This window comes from Falco punctatus, assembly GCF_963210335.1.
Source record: "Falco punctatus genome assembly, chromosome: 4".
NCBI lineage: Eukaryota > Metazoa > Chordata > Aves > Falconiformes > Falconidae > Falco > Falco punctatus.
In genome coordinates, this window is record NC_137583.1 from 35,988,649 (window position 1) to 36,012,232 (window position 23,584).

At 34.9% G+C, this 23,584-nt stretch overlaps 1 protein-coding gene across 2 annotated transcripts in view; it reads left to right on the forward strand.

Annotated features, from left to right (window-relative positions):
• The window catches only part of SNX29 (sorting nexin 29), a 135,662-nt gene that overhangs the window by 72,728 nt on the left and 39,350 nt on the right, over nt 1-23,584 (forward strand). For both annotated transcript variants that reach the window (XR_013927519.1, XM_080383431.1), the window contains exon 19: nt 11,857-11,997. Coding sequence is in view for 1 of the 2 variants with exons in the window: in XM_080383431.1 (XP_080239557.1) it covers nt 11,857-11,997 (141 nt within the window). In the remaining variant the exon portion in view is untranslated. The remainder of the gene's footprint in view (nt 1-11,856; nt 11,998-23,584) is intronic.

Sequence of the window (23,584 nt, forward strand, 5' to 3'; positions counted from 1 at the left end):
CTGCATGAATGAAAAAATGTTGGAGAAATAATAGGTTTGGATTCATCAAGATTTGGATATATTTCTGGAATAAAGGAAATTTTCACAGGAGGGATGCATTTAAATGCCAGGACTCAGTTACTGGCACTTGAAGATCATAAAATTTATAAACTGAAAAGTAGAGGAAGGTTTACATATAAAGAAAATCAGATGTTTGAGATGGGAATAGGTATTTAAATAAACTAAACCTAATAAATTTAAACTCTATTGTAAAAGGAGCAACAAAAGCAAAAATTCATTACTGTAATATTTAACTGGAAAAAAGAGAATGAGGGAAAAAATTTGGAAGATGGTTAAAAAAAACCCTAAAAGGATAGCTAAGATGGTTTGCAGGCATAATGGAGACTATTTAAAAACGTGGATATTGCTCACAGGAAATGCATAACCCATTTTTAAAAACAGAGGGGAAAACCAAGAGAAGGATGGCTAAGTAGCAGTAAATAAAATGAATTTTAAAATATCAAAGCATTTAAGTTGCCTCCAAAGAAAAATAGAGGAATGTACACATTCTGGAGGAAAAAAGTAGAAATAGTATTACAGGCCTCTTACAACTTGCAAAAGGCATAAAATCTAATAGTCTCTTTTGTACGTGTCAGGAAAAGGCCACTTGCTAAAGTCAGCAGGACAAATATTCAAGCTGAAGAAGAAGGTCTCAGAACATAAAATAGTAACAGAAGAATGCATATTTTAAAATCTCAGTTCACCATGGAGCTGTTATGGGGGAACTAAGTGATCTTTAAGGTCCCTTCCAACCCGTACCATTCTATGACTCTGATTCCTATTCTGGATTATTCGTTGTGAAGAATTAGCAGATTGTCTGTTTTAAATGAAATACCAGTAGAAGATCTTATTGAACAAATAAAGAATAAATCTCTACATGCAATTCACCAGGAATTCAAGGGTGAAATAGCTGAAAACTGAGTGATAAATAGCTTCTGTCTTAGGTAGCAGAAGATTTTAAAGTCGGTAATCTGATACAATTTTTAAAAGGGTTTAGAGAAGTCTAAAACCAGAGTTGTTAGAAATCATTAGAAAAGGGACAGAAAACCAGAACACTGTTATGCCATGTATAATCTCTGGTTTATCTGTGTGCAGTTCTAGTCCTCTCCAAAGAAATATATCAGAACTGGAAAGAATATGTGTGAAAAAATGAGGCTTTTTCATTTGAGGAGCATATTAAAAATTTTTAGCCTGCAAGAAAGAAAACTGAGAGGGGAGTAAGATAGCAATCTTTCAAATAATGAAAGACACAGAGAGATTTTTAACTGTTTCAAAATGCAAATTGGAGCGTCCATTGAAACTGCCAGCTTGCACTTTCAAAACAAGTGTGTGACAGCGGTTTTCTCCACAACATGTAATTGCGGTGCAAGACGTCTTGCCACAGGACTTGAGAATACTGAAGGTTTATGTGGGTCTAGAAAATAAATGAGCTAATTAAGTTAAAAAAAATAATCAATCCAAACACAAGGACGTGACTTCTTTCTGAGGAAATCCCTGTATAGCAATATTACGGATGATAGATAACTTTTCTGCATAAATAAAACTACACCTTTTGTTCATATTTAAGTGTACTGAATAAAATACATTTCATAATTCACCCAAGATTTTTCTAAACTGTTGAAATCAATATACTTGGCAGTAACAGTACAATGGGAGAAACTTGGAGGTCATGGGGTAGGATTAACTGAACATGGCTTGTCTTTAATGCTATGCTAAGAATGAGTAATTCAGTCCTGAAACAGGAATAATAGGTATAATTAGGAAATCTCCTCCCTTCCACTAGTGTTTATCTTCTATGCATGGCAAGCTCACGCTAATGTTTTCAGAAGCACATCCTTTCTCTATACTTGCTCAGCTTTGTTTTGCTTAAAGTTTGTGTCTTGACTACTGTCTTGTCATTCATTAGTGCTGACAGATATAATTAATTTTGCATATGAGTAGAAAGATTAATTAGATGACCAGTTGATGTCCTTACTGTGAATCAACAAATTGTAAGGATTATTTAGATGATACTGGATGAAATTTTGGGCTGTGACAGGAGCTCAGACTAGACAGTCATAACAGTATCTTCTAGCAAGAACATTAGAACAATTATAGTTATCCACTTGAAGCCCAGAAAAGGCTTTAGAAGTTTATTCTCTTACAAATTTTGTGAGGCTATTTGTAAGTGGTAAACTGATTAGTTAAAAGTGTTAAAGGACCTAGCCATGTGTGAAGAAACCAATATATTTTGTACTAAGTAACAGTTAAGAAAGTCTAGTCCTTTAAACAGGTAATCTAAATATTAGGTGGCTTTGTAAAATCGGGGTAATGCTGGCAAAAGTCAAGTCTTCTCTTAGACACATCCTCTCTTCTCTAGTTAGCAGTCATCAGAAAGCAGCTAGTTATTTGTGATATATGCACTTTGCTGCCCATCTTTTTTGTGAACCTTTTTTGTGAGGCTGATGTTGCTCAGTCAGCCTAGCATTAGAAAATAATTTTTTGTCTAGTATATCCACCGGGATAGACAGAATAAAAAAAAAACACTTGCATTTACATTTGACCTCTAGATGGTGATAGTTAATTGCAGTTTCTTTAGTGCCTGTGAAGCAATATATTATTGCAATAATATTATTTTATCCTATTTCTCAAGTGTAGAATATCTTTGTTATTTTCTGCATACGTATGGATTCCACTTTCCTGTGAAGTACACAACAAATGCCATTAGTCATGCCTTTTGTTGCTATAATTACCAATGGCTGACACTTAAGATAAGGAAACCGAGATTTTGTGATTCTTAAAATGATACCAATATTTAAATCGCTACTTGTTTGTGGAGCAATAAACGTTTTAGATTATGCCAAATAAAATTAAAGAGAAATATGCTAATCAGACAAGACTGATGCTATTTGCATATGAATAGGACCCCCTAAAATCATAATCAATAAACATACTCCTTTTACAACTTTTTTATTCCTTTGAGTCTCTTCAGTCTTACTGTTTAATATTGACTAATATCTCTTCTCAAAATATTTCTTTTTCTATTACTTTCAATGATGTGCTGTTTTTCCTCTCGGCTTCCTCTCTGATGGAAGAGCATAATACCTTCCTATGAAGGGGCTATTATCATAAAATTGTTTAGGTTGGAAAAGACCTTTAAGATTGAGTCCAGCCATTAACTTCGCACTGCCAAGTCCACAGCTAAATCATGTCCCTAAGTGCCACATCTACACATGTTTTAAATACCTGCAGGGATGGTGACTCCACCACCTCCCTGGGCAGCCTGTTCCAATGCTTGACCACCCTTTCAGTGAATGAATGTTTCCCAATATCCAATCTAAACCTTTCCTGGTACAACTTGAGGCCGTTTCTTCTTGTACTACTGCTTGTTAACTGGGAAAAAAGACTGACCCTCACCTGTCTACAGCCTCCTTTCAGGTAGTTGTAGAGAATGATAAGGTCTCCCCTAAGCCTCCTTTTCTCCAGGCTAAACAACCCCAGTTCCCTCAGTGGCTCCTCACAGGACTTGTGCTCCAGACCCTTCATCAGCTTCATTGTCCTTCTTTGGATATACTCCAGCACCTCAGTGTCTTTCTTACAGTGAGTACCTGAATGCTCCTGCTTAAACAGAGGGAAGAATTTTCACAGAAATGCAGCATAAAAGACACGGAAGAGAACAGTATCTGATGCTCAACAGTTTTTGAAGGGGAGAGTGCCCAGCAAATTCTTTGGGTGAGAGATGAAACAGTGAAAGCAAAGTCTGGAATCTGCCGGATGTTACTGTCGACCTTTAGTTTATACATGAGCCAGCATAGCCTTGGTATTTCATCAAAGGTAGAAATCTTAACAATGGAAGACAGTGGATAGACAGTTAAAATAGTTGAAAAGTAGGCAACATTTCAAACCCAAAGCTGATTTTCGTTTCCCTTATATATGAGGAATTGGATTACTTCAGCAGCTGCAGTACGAAGCAAGCAAAAAGGAGAAGGAAATAGTCTTCTAATCACATTCCATCTCAGGGCAAGCAGAGAAGAAAATGGCCTAGAATGATTGGGAGAATTTGAGAGAAAGATGAGGCATGTGGCATTTTGAAAGAGAGTGGTTTGAGAGTGCATGAACCAAAAAAGTTGAATGTCCCACTTTTTCTGTAATGGGACCTGTGTCAGGAGGAAGCATCAGAGAAGCATAAAAGCAGGTAAAGGAGAAAAAAATTCAAATAGCTGGGATGGAGGGAGTATACAAAGGTGAGATCAGACCTCAGAGACTTTTATTTATTTTTGTAAAGGAAATCGTAATACAACTTAATACACTGTTATGCTTATAGATATGCTAATCTGGATGCAAAAAATACTAAGAAAATCAAAGTAGAAATTAAATTTTCAATTTACTTCATACCTACTACAGAAAGAAGATAATAATTTTTATCCAATAAATATCTAGAATAAATAATAGTTACCGTATTTACAAACTGATCAGTGAGGTATCCTCCTTTCCCTGGCCAAAGCACCCAAAATACGATACTTGGAGAAAAAGCCAGCAGTTCTGTCGTTTTACCTATACTCTCCCCTGCAGAAACTTCTTTCACTGCAGTGGTTGTCATGCATTGCAGTGACTGTATCAGTTCAAAGTGCATGTTTGTGAAATGGTGTTAATTATTTTTTGGTATTATAAGTAACATTTCACTGTCAAAAGGAGCTAATTGTGTTATTGAATGAAGTCTTCTGTGCTGATTTGCTTTGTATTTGGAATAAATACATTTTTTATTTCTTCCAGCAAAAGCATAGGCATACTGCTTTTGTCACTTTAGTGCTGTTTTTGGTGAATAGAAACAGAACTGTGGCTACAGAAACACAGTGAACATACTTCTGCACGTATGTAATTGAGTGGATAGGCCTAAAATGCATGACATATTTCTGTTTAGTAGAACAATATTGGTGGTTCTTAAGGTCCATGCTTTCATGTGCATTCCTCATATATTTGACATTATATTGTTCATTTTTATGAACTAAATATCAAAAATTTGAAGATGTAACATAAGAAAATATAGTATTTGTAGTCTATGTGCAAGTAGGTAAAATGGTCTTATTGAGATAAAAGCTTGTTCACTTTAATTTCTGTTCTCTGTACATAGAAAGGCACACAAAAAGCTGCTCATATCACAGCTGAAAAGTTTCATTGTTCCATTTGTTTTTCATTATGCAGAAATTCTTAAATTGGATCATTTTCAAAGAGGGAACTTAACCATAAATGCAGTCCTGCAGCTGTGTCAAAATATAACTTGCATTTGTATTCTTTTCTCAAACTTCAAAGGTAACTTTGGAGAATTCAGCTTGAAATTATATTCTAAACAGAATCCCATTGTCCAATAAAGTCAAGAAATATTACGGGTTCTTCCTTTTTTGCTATTTACTTCCCCTTTGGTTTCATACCTTTTACTACTTCTATATGGTTTGAGTGCAGAAATAATTTTGAGAAAAGCTTCCTAAATAAATTGAAACACATTACTCCTCTCAAAAAAGCATGCTATGAAATAGGAAAAAAAGAGAGTCCAGTTCCCTGAAAACAATTATTTCTTAAATTGTAAATTTTGATCAAAATCTCTTTAGCTTAGTGTTCCTGAATAATTAAGATATACATTACAGTTGAGTCAGTTTTAAGGATTTTTAAAACTTTATTATCATCATAAACCAATATTTGAGAAACAGAACAAGTAGTAGTTCTAGAAGCTCATCCCAGAACCTGTCTGCACCTCAGGTTAAAATGAATGCATTTTCTTCTTTCCACAGAAAGACTGGTCTGTAATTTTTCTTAGATTACGTTAGCAATACTTTACGGAAGTACTGGCAGTTTCGTTTTCTGGAAATATCATGGGTTATAAGGTTTGTTTAACCAAATGTTACATTAACAATTACTTGGGGGTTGTTGCAATGAATATTCCAGGCTTCTATAATGTCTATAACAGCAAACTCAGTACATGTAGAGAATGAATAGATAAATTTTATTGATATTAACAAGTTTTGCCTAATATTTCCGAGCACTGAAATTATTTCTCTTTAGTCTTTTCTCTCCTTTATATCATAAATAAATGTAACAGACATTCTGAAATGCGTGGGTTTATTTTATAAATGGGAAACTCATAGCGAAAGCAGTGAAAATGAGTGGGTTAGGTAGTTGAGGAGAACTTTAGATGCAGATGAAATCTTGTCTCCTCTTACTACTTCCAGCTCTCCATCAGTAATTCTGAACTAGACTTCTACAAGTCCCTGTCTCATACTTGATGTTCCCTCTCAGTAATTGTAGCAGAAGAGGATGTTTTTTATGCTGTTTAGTAGATTACTTTTTGCAAGAATAAAAGAGAAATTATCCCTACTGTTAAGACTGGTAGAAGATAATGTAGGTCACAGTAGGATTAGAGTATTTTAGAAAATAATTTTAGTAGTTCAGAAGGTAATTTGGGGACATTACAAGTCTTGCAGTTTGGACCTGACATGAAATTATGATTATATAATACAATATATAATTATTTAAATTGAGTATTTCAAAGGTGAGCGGTAAAGGAGATGCAAGATTTTGGTGGTAGAGTCTGCCTATAAGAAGGGGAAAGGCTGAAATTACTGCAGTTTGAACTTCATCCATATCATCTCCTGGCATGGTTTTTGTTGGCTTTTCTAACCCAACAAAGTGTTAGAACAGATGTATCAACATAGGTAGTCAGAGGAACAGTCTGTTCTATGTAACTTTTTTATTTGGTCCAACCTCACTTTGTCCTGTCTAGGGAAAAAAAAAAAAGAGGCAAAGTTAAGCACATAACGTGTCCCTCCCTGTACAATCTCTTCTCCCATCCTCCCATAATGTTCACATTGCCAGTCTTAGAAGATGCATAAAATCTATTTAAGAACTGTCATTCATTCATTGGTTTATCCTGCTGAGTCCTAGCAATATGCTGCTTAAGATATATATGTTCTGTTAGCATGAGCAGGTTTGATTATTAATCTTCTCATCTTTTTTTATCTTAATCTGTTCTATCTAAGCAGATATTCCTGTATCTGAAGCAAATATTCCCATTTTATGGAAATATTTTATAGCTCCTTTACCAAGAATGAAACTCTAGCAAAAAAATTAAAGCATCTCTGCTGCTTCATGTCTACTTTCCTTTTTCTTGCTGTACTGAGTAATGAAGTGTTGTGGTAAAACTATGGACCAATGATATTCCAGAATTTTTTGAAGTGTTATTTAAAAGCAAATGTAAAGAAAACTTTCACCAGTCAAGTTCAGCTGACTTAACATCTAAAAAAGTATGGTGCCACTTTGTGTGTTAACGTTTTTGTATTCATGCTGATTGCATTGTCTCTACCAAAGCAGTTGCTGATTTCTTGTTTTTGTTGTTGCATGCTTGGGCATTGATTTTAAAGGCCTGTGTAACAAACAAGAGGATTTCTAGAAAACCCTGTTTTATTAGTGAGGGAAAGGAAGTTAGAAATACAGTAATACACTAGAAATACAATAATGAAGAAATAATAGTTTTTCTCTCAGCTCCTTCTGTTTTGTCTGCCCTCCCACCCACCCCAATAATGCTGAGTTCAGCGGCAGTCACAGTAGCTTCCTTAGTGTTGATCAGTCTCATTTACATTCCCTATACTGCCCATCATAGTTTGTTTTCATTCTGGTAAGAAAAACTATGACTTTGTCCAGTATATCACTGATTCTTTACAAACTTTCTCTGTATTAGTTATGTCCTTTGAAGTGTTCTACTGCTGAAATGTTCTGACTCCTCTCGCACCTTGTGCCATTGAACTTTGTATACGGTTTAGTAGAGTTTCACTGCTTACCTTCCATTAGCATTTTCTCTCTCCTGACATTTTTGTTGCCTCTGGAATGGGATATAGACTCACAGGGTCTTTAACTTGAGCAGGTTTGTATTTGTGGAGCTCCCATGCACAGAGTTCTCTGGCTAGAATTTCATTTTTCATTATGTATTCAGATCAACTTACCAGGAAATGTGTGACACATTTGTAGGGAAGATTCAGGAATAACTTGGTTTAGGGAAGTTCCTTTCTGTTACTTAATCTGATATTTCTATAACAATGAATGTCATTGCAACAGAAGAGTCTCTAATATTCCATTCAGTATCTCTTTCTATCTACAATGCTTGAGACCCAAAAAGTGAATCCTAAATATACCAACATATATTTTGCATCCAAAATGAAGAGAGCCCATTGTAGACTTCTGCACACCTGAAGAACTAGTGTTGAGTATAGGTATTTAGTCTGTGAAGGTGCACTGGAACTGAAGCGAGTTGGAATTTTGGCATTTGTCCTTTCTACTCCTCAGGCTTTTATACACAAGTAGTGATGAACTGTGTGAATAATTACTAGTCTGTTACTGGGATTTGTTAACAGCATTTTTTACTCAGAACTGCTTAAAGATTCCTTAACATATTAAAGCAACTTTTGGCACAAAAAACAGTACCATGGGAGTAGGATTTATTCATTTCAGCATGCAGTCATTAAACTAGTGTTTTCAAATCGGTTTTCAGAAGTTTTTTGACATTTCAATAATATTAAGATAGCAGGTAGTTGGCTGAGAAACAAAATAGGAAATTACTACTGTTTTTGCTATTTCTCTTCAAGTCTTTGACTTTAAACATGTTTGTGATGAGAAAATAACAGACTAATTAATTATATATACTTAATAACTGAAATTTTTATTTTCAGCTGCTGTAAATCATAGCTACAAAAAAGTTACCTATCAGACTTTATATAGCAGACCCAATTGGAAAGTGCTCCTAAGTTACAAGCAAAAGCTACTGAATTAATTTTTTTATATACAAAAGAATATTGAAGTAGTATCTTTTGTCTACAGTCCAACAAGCAGTCTAGTGGTGATTTCGATTTGGTCTGTAAATTTTCTTTATCTTGAAAATTACTTAATTAGGTTAGGAAGTGGATTTCTGGAAAACATGGGCATTTGAAAGGAAATGTGGTGATTTGGAATTGATTTTTAAATTGATCAGATAGTGAGCCTAAGAGTAGTCCTTTCAACTTCCTATAACATGATCTTAAAATACTGTTCTGTATTTATGTCATTTTTTAAGGTATTTTCAGTAGTAGAAAGTAGTGCTGCCCTAGGGTGCAGCATAATTATTTGGGACAAACATGCACAAAAATGTACTTGGCAGCTACAGATTCCATTTCTGATTAAAACAGCATGAATGAAATTGTGGATACATTAAAGGTAGTAGGAATAGTCATAATGACTTCTAAGACAATTTCAAACCGTGCATCTCAAGTTGCTTGATTCAGTACTATTTTTAAATTCTGTCTACAAAGATAATTGTTCCATGTTATTCCTGTGATTAAGTTGTATGATCTGTATTTGTTTTAAATGAGACTATATGCCTTATATGACTAGCCTAGTATAAGTTTATCCGAGCAGTTTTATATTTAGGATTTACTTTGTTTGATTTCCCAACTAAATTTGCATTAAGTGTCTTGAAGTATCTCGGCTTGTGAATAGTATTCCCTGTTGAGATAACAAAGCTTTAAATGTGTATTACATCATGAACTTTAATATGCCTTTCATACTCTATTATATGATTGTCAATAAATTCAATATGGCACAGTTGTTACATTTTCGTTTCTTACTGTCTAAAAGAAATCAATATTGATTTACATAGAACAGGAAGAATTTTGTTAGCAGTTTTATCTAAGAAATTAATTTATGTTTTTGCAGTCCTTAAAAATTCCAATTACTGGATTCCTTAATTATTTAACTGTAGGTTACAGATTATCAGGTAATACTGAACTGTGTGATTCACCGCATCACATGTGCAAAGATAACTGCTCAGTTAAATTAGGATTTCCATATTAAATAACTTGGTTAAAAATAATTCAAGCTTTTTTGTCATCCCTGCCCCCTGCAGGGAAGCTGAAATGAATCTTGGGAATGTATAAAAAATTTCAGACAATATGCTGGTTGAAGTGAGCGCAGGGAGGGAGAAAGGTTAGAGCTGGGTGAATAAAGAATATGTAATACAGTTTTTACTACATTAAATTAACTTCATTGAAAATATGCAAAATACTTGCATTTCATATTTCCCTTCATGGATTTTCAGAGATGAACTGAATTGTTAAAACAGGTGGTCCTGTAGATGTTTAATTATCTTTATCCAGGCTTTACTTTCAAAATGAAAGAAGGTCTGAATACTTCTTGTAGACCTGTTGTAGTGGTTCCATCATTACACTATCTGAATTCTTGTACCAAAACTAGTTGGATTTGTGTTTAGATACACATTTGTACTTCACACAAATCTCTGAATCTTTTGTATTCTTAGAAGTGCTAATTTTGGAATTACTATATTAATTTAATTTTTGTCATCATCATGAAACATGATGAAATACATAGTAACCCCAAAATACACGTGTTATTCAATAGAATCAAATATTATGAATATATGAATATTTTTCTACAGTGAAATAGTTTGGCAGAAGTTGCATGGTGTATTTTGTTTTGTTGCAAGACAGAAGCCTTCTATAAATTTGAGACCAAACCAAAGGAAGGCTGCGTAAGCTGCTTCTGTGGGAGAAGACAAGACATCACTGGATCTCTGAAATACCATGAGTCCTTAGTAAAATTTTATTTTTCCTAAGCACCTGGCAAATCTAGAGGAGAAAGGACCATGTTAATGTTTCAGTCATCACAAGAAGCTACAATTCCATGTTGGATTCAAAATCCAAATTTCATTTTTTCCTAGCATTCATGAAAATACAGTTGTTACTGCCCACTGTGTGTGGTAGATCTTGTTGCTTTTTTACATAAGCATTCTCCTGATACTTGCCTTACAATTTACTAAATTACTGAGGGTTTTTTGAGAAGCAAGGCAATGCAGTGTCATCAGTACCATTCCAGCTTAATTTGTGATGCAAAATACTGAGATAAACTCACACATGAGAATGAATGAGCTACAGATTCCACAGAAGCAGCTAAGGAAAGGGTCACTCTGGATCTTGAGTTTTGATGCTTGGTTTATAGTTTCTGACTTGTGCTATTTCAGCATTCTTTAAAACTGTGGGCTTGTTTCAGTAGAGGAAAGGTTATTGCCTAGTAATGAATGAAATCTCAGCTTTCTGTAAGTATATTTCACTTCTGCATGAAATGTTCCTAGAGAACATGAATATTTAGCATGTAATTGGTAATATGCTCATGAAATAATTCAGTGGCAAACAAAAACAGAAAATCACAAAAACTACAGCTGTGTTAAATTATACTTAATGTCCTATACAAACAGAAAGAATGAACTGTGTTTATTTTCCAAACAATAAAATTTCTAGTTTAGTTTTCAATGTAATTTTTTTTAGAAAGTAAACTAAATTTCATACTTTGGGTAAAATCATGTTTTGCAATTCTGATGCTGCAAAGCTAATTTACAAAGTTGAAAAATTGTTTTGAGTACATAGAAATCAATTTTATAGTGGTATAAAAATATTTTTTCCTTTGGTCACTGGCTAATAGAATATGCTGGAAACCATGGTAACAAAAAGTGCTACCATGTTTGCCCCAGAGTCTTGTTAAAATGAGCAAGCTATGTTTGTCTTGTTTAATATAATAAAAAGAGAGGAAAAGAGAAGGAGAAGGACGAAGGGAGAAGATTGACCTGTACAACAGAAACAGCAAATATACAGTCAGAGATGTATCTATGAGTAAGTAATCCTGGAAATGCTGGTACCATTTCATCATGAATGTGAAGGTGTTAAGCCATGAAGCTGTAAAGAGTAAAGGGAATATATTAGCTCAATGGTTTGTCTTTAAATTGTTTCCTTCCGTATCTGTATTTTGCAGGTTTATATTAGGATAAAGGATGATGAATGGAATGTTTATCGAAGATATGCAGAGTTCAGAAGCTTGCATCATAAATTACAGAATAAATACCAGCAAGTGAGGACTTTTAACTTTCCACCAAAAAAGGCCATTGGAAACAAGGTACTTAAAAGAACTTATAGTATCAGTAAGAGTTGGGGAAAAAAAAACCTTTCCTGTCCACACACACACAAAAAAGATGTGACTGTCATAGATATTTTTTACACGTGCTAGACAGTCCCTGCTATTTTTATACACACAGCACTCATCAGCTGCAGATTCACTGATAATATAGTTAATGCATTGATTTTTCTACTCACTTAAAAGGAAACTCTTTTGGTTAAATGAAATACTGATGACATATACAGTAGACAAATGCACAAAACTCCCATAACTGTACCGGACAGCTGTATATGTAAAATGTAATTTTTTACTCCATTATTTTCAATAAATGTCAGCTATTAACACCGATCAGTAATTAATTAAATATCTTTGTAAATTTTAAAAAGTATCAGTCTAAACTCATTACTTTTCCTGTGCTGTTCACCAATTGTTGTAACTTCTTTGAACCAGCTTTTTGAAGGCATTTGGGTTCTTAATTCCCATAATCTGTGTCTTTGTGTTTTAGCTCTCCCATTTTAAAATGGGCCTTCCTGCGTTTTCCTTTCATAGGGATTTTGCAAGAAATACAGTAAATATTGTACTAAGTATGTAGTAAATATGTAGTATCATGTAATTGAGTCCTTAATCACCAAAACTTTAAGAAGTTCAAGAGCTTAAATACCCATTGCAATATATACCATAAATCCAGTAAGGACTGATAAGTAATCAAAGTGTAAGAATGATCTGAAAAAAATATTTATCATAAGTAAAACATTTAAAACATGCTTATGACTAAAAACATCTCTATGAAACCACTGGGTGCTTAAATCAACATTGCTAATGTTAATCAAATTTGTTAGCTTTTATATGGGATTTTCCCCTTTGGTTTTTTTTTTTTTTTTTGCCATATTATCACTGAGTTCTTGTATCAAATATCTAAGAAGCACCAACCATAGTGATCAGTGAAGTCATCAAAAGAAAGCTGACATGATGACTGAAATACTTCAAGATCTTAATGACATTTTATTTGACCTAAGACCACATTAATACATGTATCACTAAAATGCCAGAATCATGTAATTATATCTGTTGCAACTTGTCCATGATAGGAAAAAAATCATAATTGATGATTCGTATGAAGTAATACAAAATTTAAAAAATAAATAGAAAAAATAATATATATAAACTTCTTAATGGCATTCAGATGTCAGTGAATGTTTAAAAATAGTAACTCTGATCTGTGTGTTTCCCATGTGTTCCATAAAAATGAGTAGTTAAGCTTGGCACACATGATACGAAGGGAGTAGTGATGCATATAATCTGGAATAAGCGGTGGTGATACAAATATATCTGGAATTTTTCAATAAAATCTGTAGGTCTGTTTGCTTGGCATAAAGTCCAGAGTTAATGTAGTTGTTCATTGCCCACTGAACTAGTAAATGAAAGTACTTATGAAAGCTTTTCTGCTTTTTTTTCTGTATATTAGATCATGCGTTTTTCATTTCATTTTCAATGGATAGTTTTGTAATAAAGCAATGTATTTTCTTCTTTGTTACATAATGAATTCTTTTTTGAAGTGATGGAGTATCAGCCTCTTCAATAAATTACAAAAGCCTTCTTTTAAGCTTTTTTTGATAGTCTTTCATCCTTAATTACTTTAAATACTAATTGAATTACAATTTCAGTTGCACAACTGATGCGTACAAAATTATCAGTTGAGCAACTCATTAAAAAATTTGCATTGCTTATTCTTTCAGTACTTTAGCTTTGGGCCAAAATTCTACCGTAATCATGCTTAAGCCCACGATCACTTTCTGTCATATAAGATACTTTTTCAGAGATCTGTTCTTTACAGCAAGAAATGGGTGCCATCCATTGCACTCCTGAAAGACTCCTATGATGAGACATAAGCTAGTTGTATAATTGGAATTGATTAGTGATTATATTTCTGGGTACCTGCTGTAAATATCTTACAAGTCACAAAATAGTGCTTTCACATCAGCTTTGCAAGAGCTTACCTCAGTTTATCACACTAGAGCTTATTTCCACAGTACATTGTGTAGGCAAATTTTGGTCCTTTTAGTGGTACTATTTTTAGTACCATGTCATGGTACATATTGCATTTAGGAATATTGCATGGTTTTCTGTGGTGTGGTGAATCATGCTTCAGGAACAATTACCCTACAGATCCAGCAAAAGTAGTAGCTCCTTGGAACACATTGCACTGTGTGACTGAATGAGATGAGTTAATGGCCTTGAGATGGCCCTTTTTTCCATGACAGAGCAAGTTGAAGTAAATGGAATGTTAAAAAACTCCATGTAAAATTAATTCATGTGGGAATGTCTGTCTTGGAATTCTGTAGAACTTTTAAGTTTAGGATGAGGGATTTGTGCAGGATGTTAGATGTGCAAATGTTTGGTAATAAACAGTAGAAGAGATATTATCAATCTACTGTTTTCAATACTTTTTTAACTTTAGTGGCTACAAAAGTATGTTCCCTTTTACGTATACTGTTACGTTACCATAGAAAGTTTTTCACTCTGATATTATACTGTTTTTAATAGAATTGCATCTGCCTTGCCATTTCTAGATTAATCAATAGAATATTAAATCAGTGCCTGAAGAGTGGTTTCAGTAGCTAAATTCTGCTAATAGAAGTATCTCTATTCAGTTTACATCAGTCTGTGGTTTTCATCTCCTTCACAAATCTTCAGTGCTACTAGATGCCCAGATAACACAGTGGTAAAACATAGTCCTCCGTATGTAAATGGCTAAAAATGACTGTTTTGCAGCTTTTGGAAAATGGTGGTATGTGCTTTTATATCCTTCAGGTCTGTACCTGACTGATGTTACTCATTGCATATCTTCAATACACTGTGTTTGGTACTGTGAGGCTAATGAAGGTGATATGCTTATTCTAAATATTAGTTTAATTTTAGGCTAGCTAAAATTAAACTAATTTTAGGGTTTTTTTAATAAATATTAGTAAATATTTAGTAAATATCTAGTAAATATCTAAATATTAGTGCACCAAAAGAGGGTTTTGCTGTAATTGATTTCTCCCTTAAATACCCAGCACTAAATTTGGTGTTCAGTTGCGTGTCTCAGATTGAGGGAACCTCCGAGACCACAAGAGGACACCATGCTCTACACAATGACCTAGAACCACTACTACAGAGTCACAAAATACTATCCATTGTTTTGCTATGCAAAATATTTGAGCCCTGAGGAGGGAACTTGACTAGAAGAGAATAATGTAGAAAAAACTATTAATTTACATGCGTATTTTTCCTGCTTACTGCAATAGAAATCAGGGAGGTCAGGTTCAAATGCAAAGTTGCAGAGTTTGACACAGGGAAAATGCAGAACAAAAGCAGAATTTCAGCTGAATGAGGATTCTTAAAAGTGAGAAAATCAAGTGTTTATTACTGCATATATATTGTCAAGTAGTTATATCTGAAAATATTTGACTATTGTAAAACAATGGATTAAGAATCTAATATTTATATTCTAATTGTTATGTTTTAATGTGTTTTTGCCTTAAGTTGGGACAGTTTATCTGAACAGTTCATGTTCATGAACTTTCAAAAAGTTATGTATGTAGGATTAGAAACTAGCTTTAATGCTTGAGGAAAGCATAAATTTAATATACAGAACACCAACTAGTAGAAAGTGAACAGAGAAGAGGGAAGAACACTGCTTTGAAAAAGTAACCTTTTTTCGATTACAAACAAGAATGTGTATTTGCCTTTCAGGTTGGTAACCTTATTTTCAGTGTATCAGTTCAAACATTTGAATAAAGTCAGTTAGAACTAATGCAAAGAAATGAAAAGAATAGATTAATTTATAAATGTTGCTTTGAATCAACCCAGAACTGGTAATTTAATTACTGAAGGAGCATGTAACAATAATGCTTGCAAGACACCATGTCTGAAGTTTCATACATACCAGTTCCCGTGCTGTATATTTTCTACTAATGGTCTTTCAGTGCTGGTAGCAAAACTTGTCAAATTTTCCTTACAAGAATAAGTGTCTTCCTTCAGTTTATCAGTGTTTTGTTTGAGTGAAAACAAGAAATGTATTTGTTCTCTTTTGTTGCATGTATAAGAAAAATGTCATATATTCATTGTATATTTTTGTACTTCTTTTGTAAACTGCAGATCATTTTATTTAAAACTTAAAAATCTGAACTGTATTTTTAAGATTTGAACTGTTTATTTTTGTAATTTTAAACCACTGTGCCCTCTTATCAGCCTGGTTTGTGGTTTGCTAAGTATTTTAAATGTAGGTGTATATACCAAGACTTGTAATTTCAAGCTGGTTTTCTTGCATGAAATAGGTTTTTGCCTTTTAGCTAGCCTTCAGGTACTTTGGATCTTTTGCATTCATACTTTCACTGTTTAAGTCCTTGTGACTACTGCCTTCCTGTCAGGTTCCTAATGTCCAAAGGACTGGTTTGGTTTATAAACCAGCACGCTCTAGTTTAGAGTGTGCTGAGTTAGGTGAAGCTCATGAAGAGAAGCTTCATCTATATGTATTAATACATGATTGCAAAGAGATCCCTGCATGCTTTTGCATAGAAATATAGCTTATGGTTTTTTCATTGAAAATGAGCCTTTACATTTAGCTTTGGAAGTTTGTCAGTGCTGTGTTGATGTCTCACTTCTTGAAATGTTTCTTTCAGACTAATGGTTAAATAATAATATGGAGTACTTACTGGACCTATTACTCTTAATTTTTGAACATTGCATTGTCCTTAAAATCTCAGTTGCTACTTCTGCCTTGGGCAGATTCTAACAGTTAAAGAATGGATTTTAGTAACTGAGTAAACACCTAATTAAGTCTCCTCTTGCAAGGGTATTGTCCCAATAAAGGACACATCAAAATAGAAATGGTTCTTTGCTTCCACTGGAAATGTGAATTCAGTGATTGAGTGTGTAGAAATTGAATAAGGTAGTTTTCCACTGAGTGCTGACTTGACTGCATGATATCCTTTGCTTTCCTTTAAAACATCGGATACCCCATATGGAAAGAATATACAGCACTCTTCTGAGATTAGAAGAGAGTGACTTTGCCATGACTCCTCAGCTGCATAGGAGGAACAATACAGAAATCTAAAATGAGTTTTCTGTCTAGGAGAAAATGTTGAGAGCAACATCATTCATCATTTTTATCCCATGCAACTGAAGTCTGTGAGCAGTTTCTCTAGCCATAGCTTGTTTCACGGCCACGTGTTGGTGCAATAAAGTATATGTGTCCCTCTCACCTATCAGTAACTAAGCTAAATTGTACGTTACTCTGCGTAATTGTTTTAAAAGCTTGTAAATGAGTTTATGTTTCTCAAAAGCTATATATTTGTATAGACATATATACACATATGCATATGACAATATCAAAGACAGCATTTAGGATATATATGAAGTTGGTTTCTGGAATGTATCTTGTAATTCTGAAAGTTCTATTTACCAGGGACTTTATCTTTCTCCCATTTATGTCAGTGGAGATTGCTTCCTTCCCCACCCCCTCAGCACAGCTGCTTTTTTATCAGTGTCTGCTCTGTTTGCCTGTTGCTGAAGATAGTGAAGCGTTTAAGACAGTCTGCGGGATAACTGTTTTAGCATTGAAAGGTACAGCAGGTAAAGATTTTATTTAGAAGAAAAGAAAACAACATAGCTTGTGTTGTATGCTTGTAATGTATACTGTTTTTTAAAAGTTTATCAAGAATTGCCTAGCTCTGTGTGTGTATACGTATATATATATGATGTAATTTGAAGCCATTCAAATTAGAGTTTCAATTTTATTATTTTCTTAAGGGTTTCACATTATGCTGTTGACGTGTAAGCCCTGTTATGCATTTCCTTACTGTAAAAAGTTGATCTGCCCTTTTGGGCCAGCAGGACCTGTCCACCCAGTGACAAGTACTGTTATAGTTTAACCCCAGCCAGCAACTAAGTACCATGCAGCTGCTTGCTCACTCACCCCACAGAGGGATAAGGAGGAGAATTGGAAAGAAATATAAAACTCAAGGGTTGAGATAAGAACACTTCAATAAATAAAATAAAAACAATAATAATAATAATTATAGCAGTTATAATGAAAAGGAGGGAGAAGGGAAAAGGAATTAAATCCAAAGGGAAGGGAAAAAAAACAAGTGATGCACAACTTGTTTTGTTGACTTGCATTGAAATCAGACGTACATATATCTGTGCTTTTGTACTTTATGGGGTTTAGTAGCTCAAAGAAACTATACTTCATCAAATTAGTTTGTCAAAGTCATATTGTCAGAGGGAGCTGTGACTTAGAAAGCAGAGAAGAAAGCAAAACTTCTAGCTAATGCCTTTGGGGCAGTGGGCTAAATAATATTTCTTAGTACTAAGCTTTGATATCCGATGTCTTCAAGTAGAATTAGTAGAAAATTATGACTGATGTTTCAGAACTGGAATACATTTATTAAAGGAGATAAGCTTTGCAAATGTAAATCCTTAAGTTATATATTAAAAATTTGAAGTTAAGGATTGCTTTCATTAATGCTTCCTTAATTTGATTTTTGGATGATGTAATATAGGTGCTTAAATTCTGTAATGTTCTTGATTTTCCAAGTGAGTAGATTTTAATGTTCAGTGCTCTTAGTGGATGTAACTAATATATTGAGTTATTTTCATATGCTGTTTTGCCTTGTGGGTTTTAGGAGAAAAATGTAGCTAATACAAATTTGACAGACATACTTGTGCTGTAGTGTGGTTAAAAAGAAAAGAAAGGGATCCATTTGTATTGTGTTCAAATCTGGAAAGGAAATCACATTAATCATATATGTATAGCCATATGCATTAGTTCTATAACACTGTGTTTTATGGCATTCTAAAGCCATAAAATAAATTTTATTCTCTAAGTTCACCAAGTTACTTCATAACTGGAAAATTCAATCCTCAAAGTAGTATGAGCTTTAGGTAGCTGTTGAGATTAAATGAATACAATCTAGTTTTCAAATAGGTACCTTAGCTGAAGTACCATACAGACAGAAAAAAAATAATTTCAAATTTGGCATAATTATTAAGATTTCTAGTCACAACATACCTCTTTTCTGACACTGTCACCTACACACTAAGGGGGACTACAGAGTATATTTTGAATCCAGATCCTCTGGCGTTTCTACTGGAAAAGACTGCAGTTGATGTTTCATGTATACAGCACTTAGAAAAGAGCATTCAGTTCTTCTTAATTTCCATTTTTTTTTGTCATATCACTATCTAAGAGAACAGAAATAAGTCAGTAGGAATTGGTTGGCTTTTATATGACAAATACTTTATAGCAAACAATTCATCTTCAAGTTCTGTGGTATGAAATGTCTGGGTTACCTGAAACTCAGCATGAAGATTAAAGCTAGCATAGTGCAGAGTAGTATATTTCATTTTCGGTGGTTTAATTTAGGAGGTAAACGGTTTGCCAACTCATACTTCTCCAGTATCAATACAGGCTGGGTGGGGGGTGGATTGAAAGCAGCCCTGAGGAGAAGGATGTAGCGGGGCCAGTGGATGAAAAGTTCAACATGGCCTGACAACATGTTTGCAGCCCAGAAAGCCAGCCGAACCCGGGGCTGTATCAAAAGCAGTGTGGCCAGCAGGCTGAGGGGGGTGATTCTCCCCCTTTGCTCTGCTCTGGTGGGACCCTGCCTGAAGTGCTGCATTCAGCTCTGGGGCCCCACCATGAGGAGGACACGGGCCTGCTGGAGCGAGCCCAGAGGAGGCCATGAAGACGATGAGAGGGCTGGAGCAGCTCTCCTGTGAAGCCAGGCTGAGAGAGTTGGGGTGGTTCAGCCTGGAGCAGAGGAGGCTCCGGGGGGACCTTACAGCACCTTCCAGTGCCTCAGGGGGCCAGCAGGAAAGCTGGAGAGGGGCTTTTTGCAAGGGTGGGAAGCAACAGGACAAGGGGTAGATCTAGATTAAACATAGGAAGAAATTCTTCACTGTGAGGGTGGTGAGACGCTGGCCCAGGCTGCCCAGAGCAGCTGTGTGTGCCCCATCCCTGGCAGTGCCCAAGGCCAGGCTGGACGGGGCTGGGAGCAGCCTGGGCTGAGGGGAGGTGTCCCTGCCCGTGGCAGGGGGGTTGGGACTAGGTGATCTTTAAGGTCTCTTCCAACCCAAACTGTTCCGTGATTCTATGATCTCTTTCAGAATGTCTCACTGAATTAATGCATTCATTAATGTGCTCATTCGGTGTTGAAGCGTAATATTGAGTCTTTTCAGGTCACAGAAATTTGCTGTTAATTGCTGAAGTTTAGGAAGAAGGGAAGCAGATTATTTACAGCATACAAAAAAAAAAAAATGCCTGTCGAGATGTTTTTATTTTTGTTGTCTTGTAATCTCGTAGTTAAGATAAGCAACTTATTTTAACAAATTATTGAAGATAGCGCCCATAGAAACAGTTCAGATAGTGTTGCTTTACATCATGACATTATGGGGGACAAAAAAAGTAATGTAATTTACATGCTGCTTGGACAACTGCTAGATAAAGTATTGCAGTTTTATAACTGCTCATGCATTATTTAGGTATTCTAGTAGCCTCCTGGTATAAAGCAAAAATATAAAAATATTTTTCTAAATTTATTTCTTATTGTGATGGTGATGCTGAATTACCAAGTTACTTGGATTAATAAATTTCCTTTCAGAGAGATCTTGGCAGAGACACCTGATTACAGAAATAAAACTAAAATTTTCTTTCTTTGAATTTGAAATTTTACCCACATTTTTCTGTCTTTCTGGACCTATCAATATGCTTGGTTTTATCCCCCCTCCCAAAATATTGTTTTATAAATATCAGTAAATTTTTATCTTACTTGCTCTACAGCTTTTTGGGCAATTGCTAGTATTAAACATACTCTGTTAATTTTTTTAAGAAGTGAAAGAAACTAAATATTTGTTTGAGATGCTAGGGACACTTCCTGCGTGAAAAATCTGGTTTACCTCTTTGTGCCACGTTAAATATCTTTACCTGAAAGCACTACAAGTAACAGGCATTTGATATTAATATTCCTCATTCATTCAATTTTTATTTTAGAAAAAGTAATCTCCCTGTCAGAGTGCATCTAAATAAATTTTTTATTAAAGGAGCATCTAGTCTTTTGAGTGAGAGTAAAGTTTAAAGACCATCTTGTATCCTTGTGTTTGGCTGTTGGGATGGTAAACTGCTCTATTAATTATTCTGATTTTTTCCCCCTGAAAATCACACTTTTCCTAGAGTTGAAACATTTCTAATAAACGTATTTGGATACTGTTAGCCCACAGGTGTAGACAGTAGTCAGAAGCTAGCAGCCTTCTTGCAGATCTCCTTTAGATGTCTTGGATGTTTCTGGTTTCCAGCAGACTAAGCAAGAGTGCTGTAATCTTAACCAGGAGTGGTTAGTCAAGAGAGTTGGATCTGGGGCGTTGGGTGGCTCCCTGTAACCGTCCTCTTTCAGCAGTTCTGTGGCAGTCTGCACCCGTCTGTATCCTCTCAGTATCCCCCCTCCTGACTTGCTGGAACCATCCATCAGGAGAGAAGTGGCATAAGTTCTGCTTGAAAGTATTTACTGGGAATGGAAAATATTTACTGAAATGTGGTAAAGAAATGATTGTTACTGAACTTTGTGGGGAATTTGGAAGCAGTTTCTTTTACTTGCTGAGAGAATAGAAAGGGAAATTGCAGATTTTCATTAATTGGTTTGTGGGTTTGGCTCTTTGCTGTGGTTTCTTTTTGGTTTTTGTTTTTTATTTAATTTATTATTTTATTGGAAAGCATCACTTTAAGCTCATATATATAAGCTTGTACACTGTAAGCACTGTATTTATGATATTTCTAAAGAGTTTTGGGGTTGTTATTCTGTTGTTTAAAATGTAGAATTTGTCTTTGCTGGTCTTCAGGGTATTTTCAAACCTGATAAAAGAAAGAAATTAAGTAAGAAAACTGCAGTGTTGGGAGGAAGCACTGAACCGAGACACATTTTAACTAATATTGTTGATAGTTATTACGGTAATACAGGCTAGTGAAAAAATGGATCTCAGTTTCTTGAACTGTTGCCATAGTTTCCTGAATCTCCTGAATAAAAATATAGATTATAGACTGATAATACTTGGTCTGAGGAGAAAACAGAAATAGAATTTCCCAGTTCAGTAGCTGAGCAAAAGATAAGCCTTAAGGGTCTTGCTATGGACTGCAGTTTATGATGCTTTTTAATGAACAGTTGATTCCTGACCAGTTGACAAATTGATACATGGTTGGCATTTGTGTCTTTAAATAATGGAATATTAAATGATGCTGGATTTTGTTAGCATAATGTTACCGAGTTCTTTTTCTAATAGTGCCATTGAACACAACACTAAAAAGAGATTATTTTTAGTTTTATTCACGAGCTTTCTTTTTTTCCTATTATTTATTCATTTTTAACACTTTTTCTCAAAAAGGGTTTTGAGAAAGTTTAGCCTTTTGGATGGATGGTATTGCTAGCTTGAAAATACCAGCTATCTTAAGAAACATACTTTGTTCCAGGATTCTCTAAATGTCTGAGCCAATTTGGAGAGGTACAAGACATAGTTTGGCTGAGATCTATTGCATGGGGGAAGAATTCAGCAAAATGGGATTGTCTGTTGTTTCCATAGGGCTGGGGGGCTACAAGCTTTTATGTGTCTGTTAACATGCTTGTGCTCTGGACTTGCTTAGAGGATGCTATACAGCAACAGTGTATTCTAAGACTAAACCTTAGTAGCTGTAATGTTGTGATAAATAAATTACCCTCTTACTCAAAATAAACGGTAAGACTTTTTTCAAAAAAAATAACATTTGAATAAACCCCATATTTGCGAGGCATAGACTGAGCTTGCAGCTGTTCTGGTGACCTGAGAAGGCTGGCCCAGCTGCCGAGAACCATTCCCCTACTGAACAGGTAGGCTGTGCTGAGCAGCTCTGCATAGTACTGGCAGGAGATGCCTCAAGTCTCAAAAAAATTTTGCAGTTGTCCACAGAAATTTGTGCTGGACTGAGGACGTTGACAGGACTGTAGCTCACCCTTAGCATGTCTGCTGCTGGGTGGTTTTGCAGCAATGCCTTTTTCAAATGACTTTATCTAAAAGCATCACTTACTTTCTGGTATCATGGAAAGGAACCCATAGTTGGAGATGGAAATGGAGATGGATCAACTATTTGAGTAGAGAAACACAGAGTGGTAATTACAATTATGTAGTAAATCTCTGTTCAAAGAAAGATTTCTTTTAAAAACTGGCAGTTCCCTGATTTCTTCTTTGTATCTCATCCTCTTAAATTCCTGTTTGGTTCCACTGAACAGCGAATGTACAGAAGATCTCACAGTGGGATGGCAAAAATGGCAATTTCAAGTTTTGTGTAACCCTGTTTTGTTGTATAATGCTAGCCTGATTCTGCCATAAAGAAATGGGTAATATAGGTAGGATAGAAATCTAAGCTTCCGTAATTGCAGTAATTTTGAGATTTTTTTGTATAATATGTAGTGTTTGGTATATTTAGTTTTCAAAACTGTAGCTTTGTAGAACTGTTTCATGATGCAGTAGTTACTGAAGGACAGGTGTATTCAAGTCATGTTTTACTGTGACCTTTGCAAAG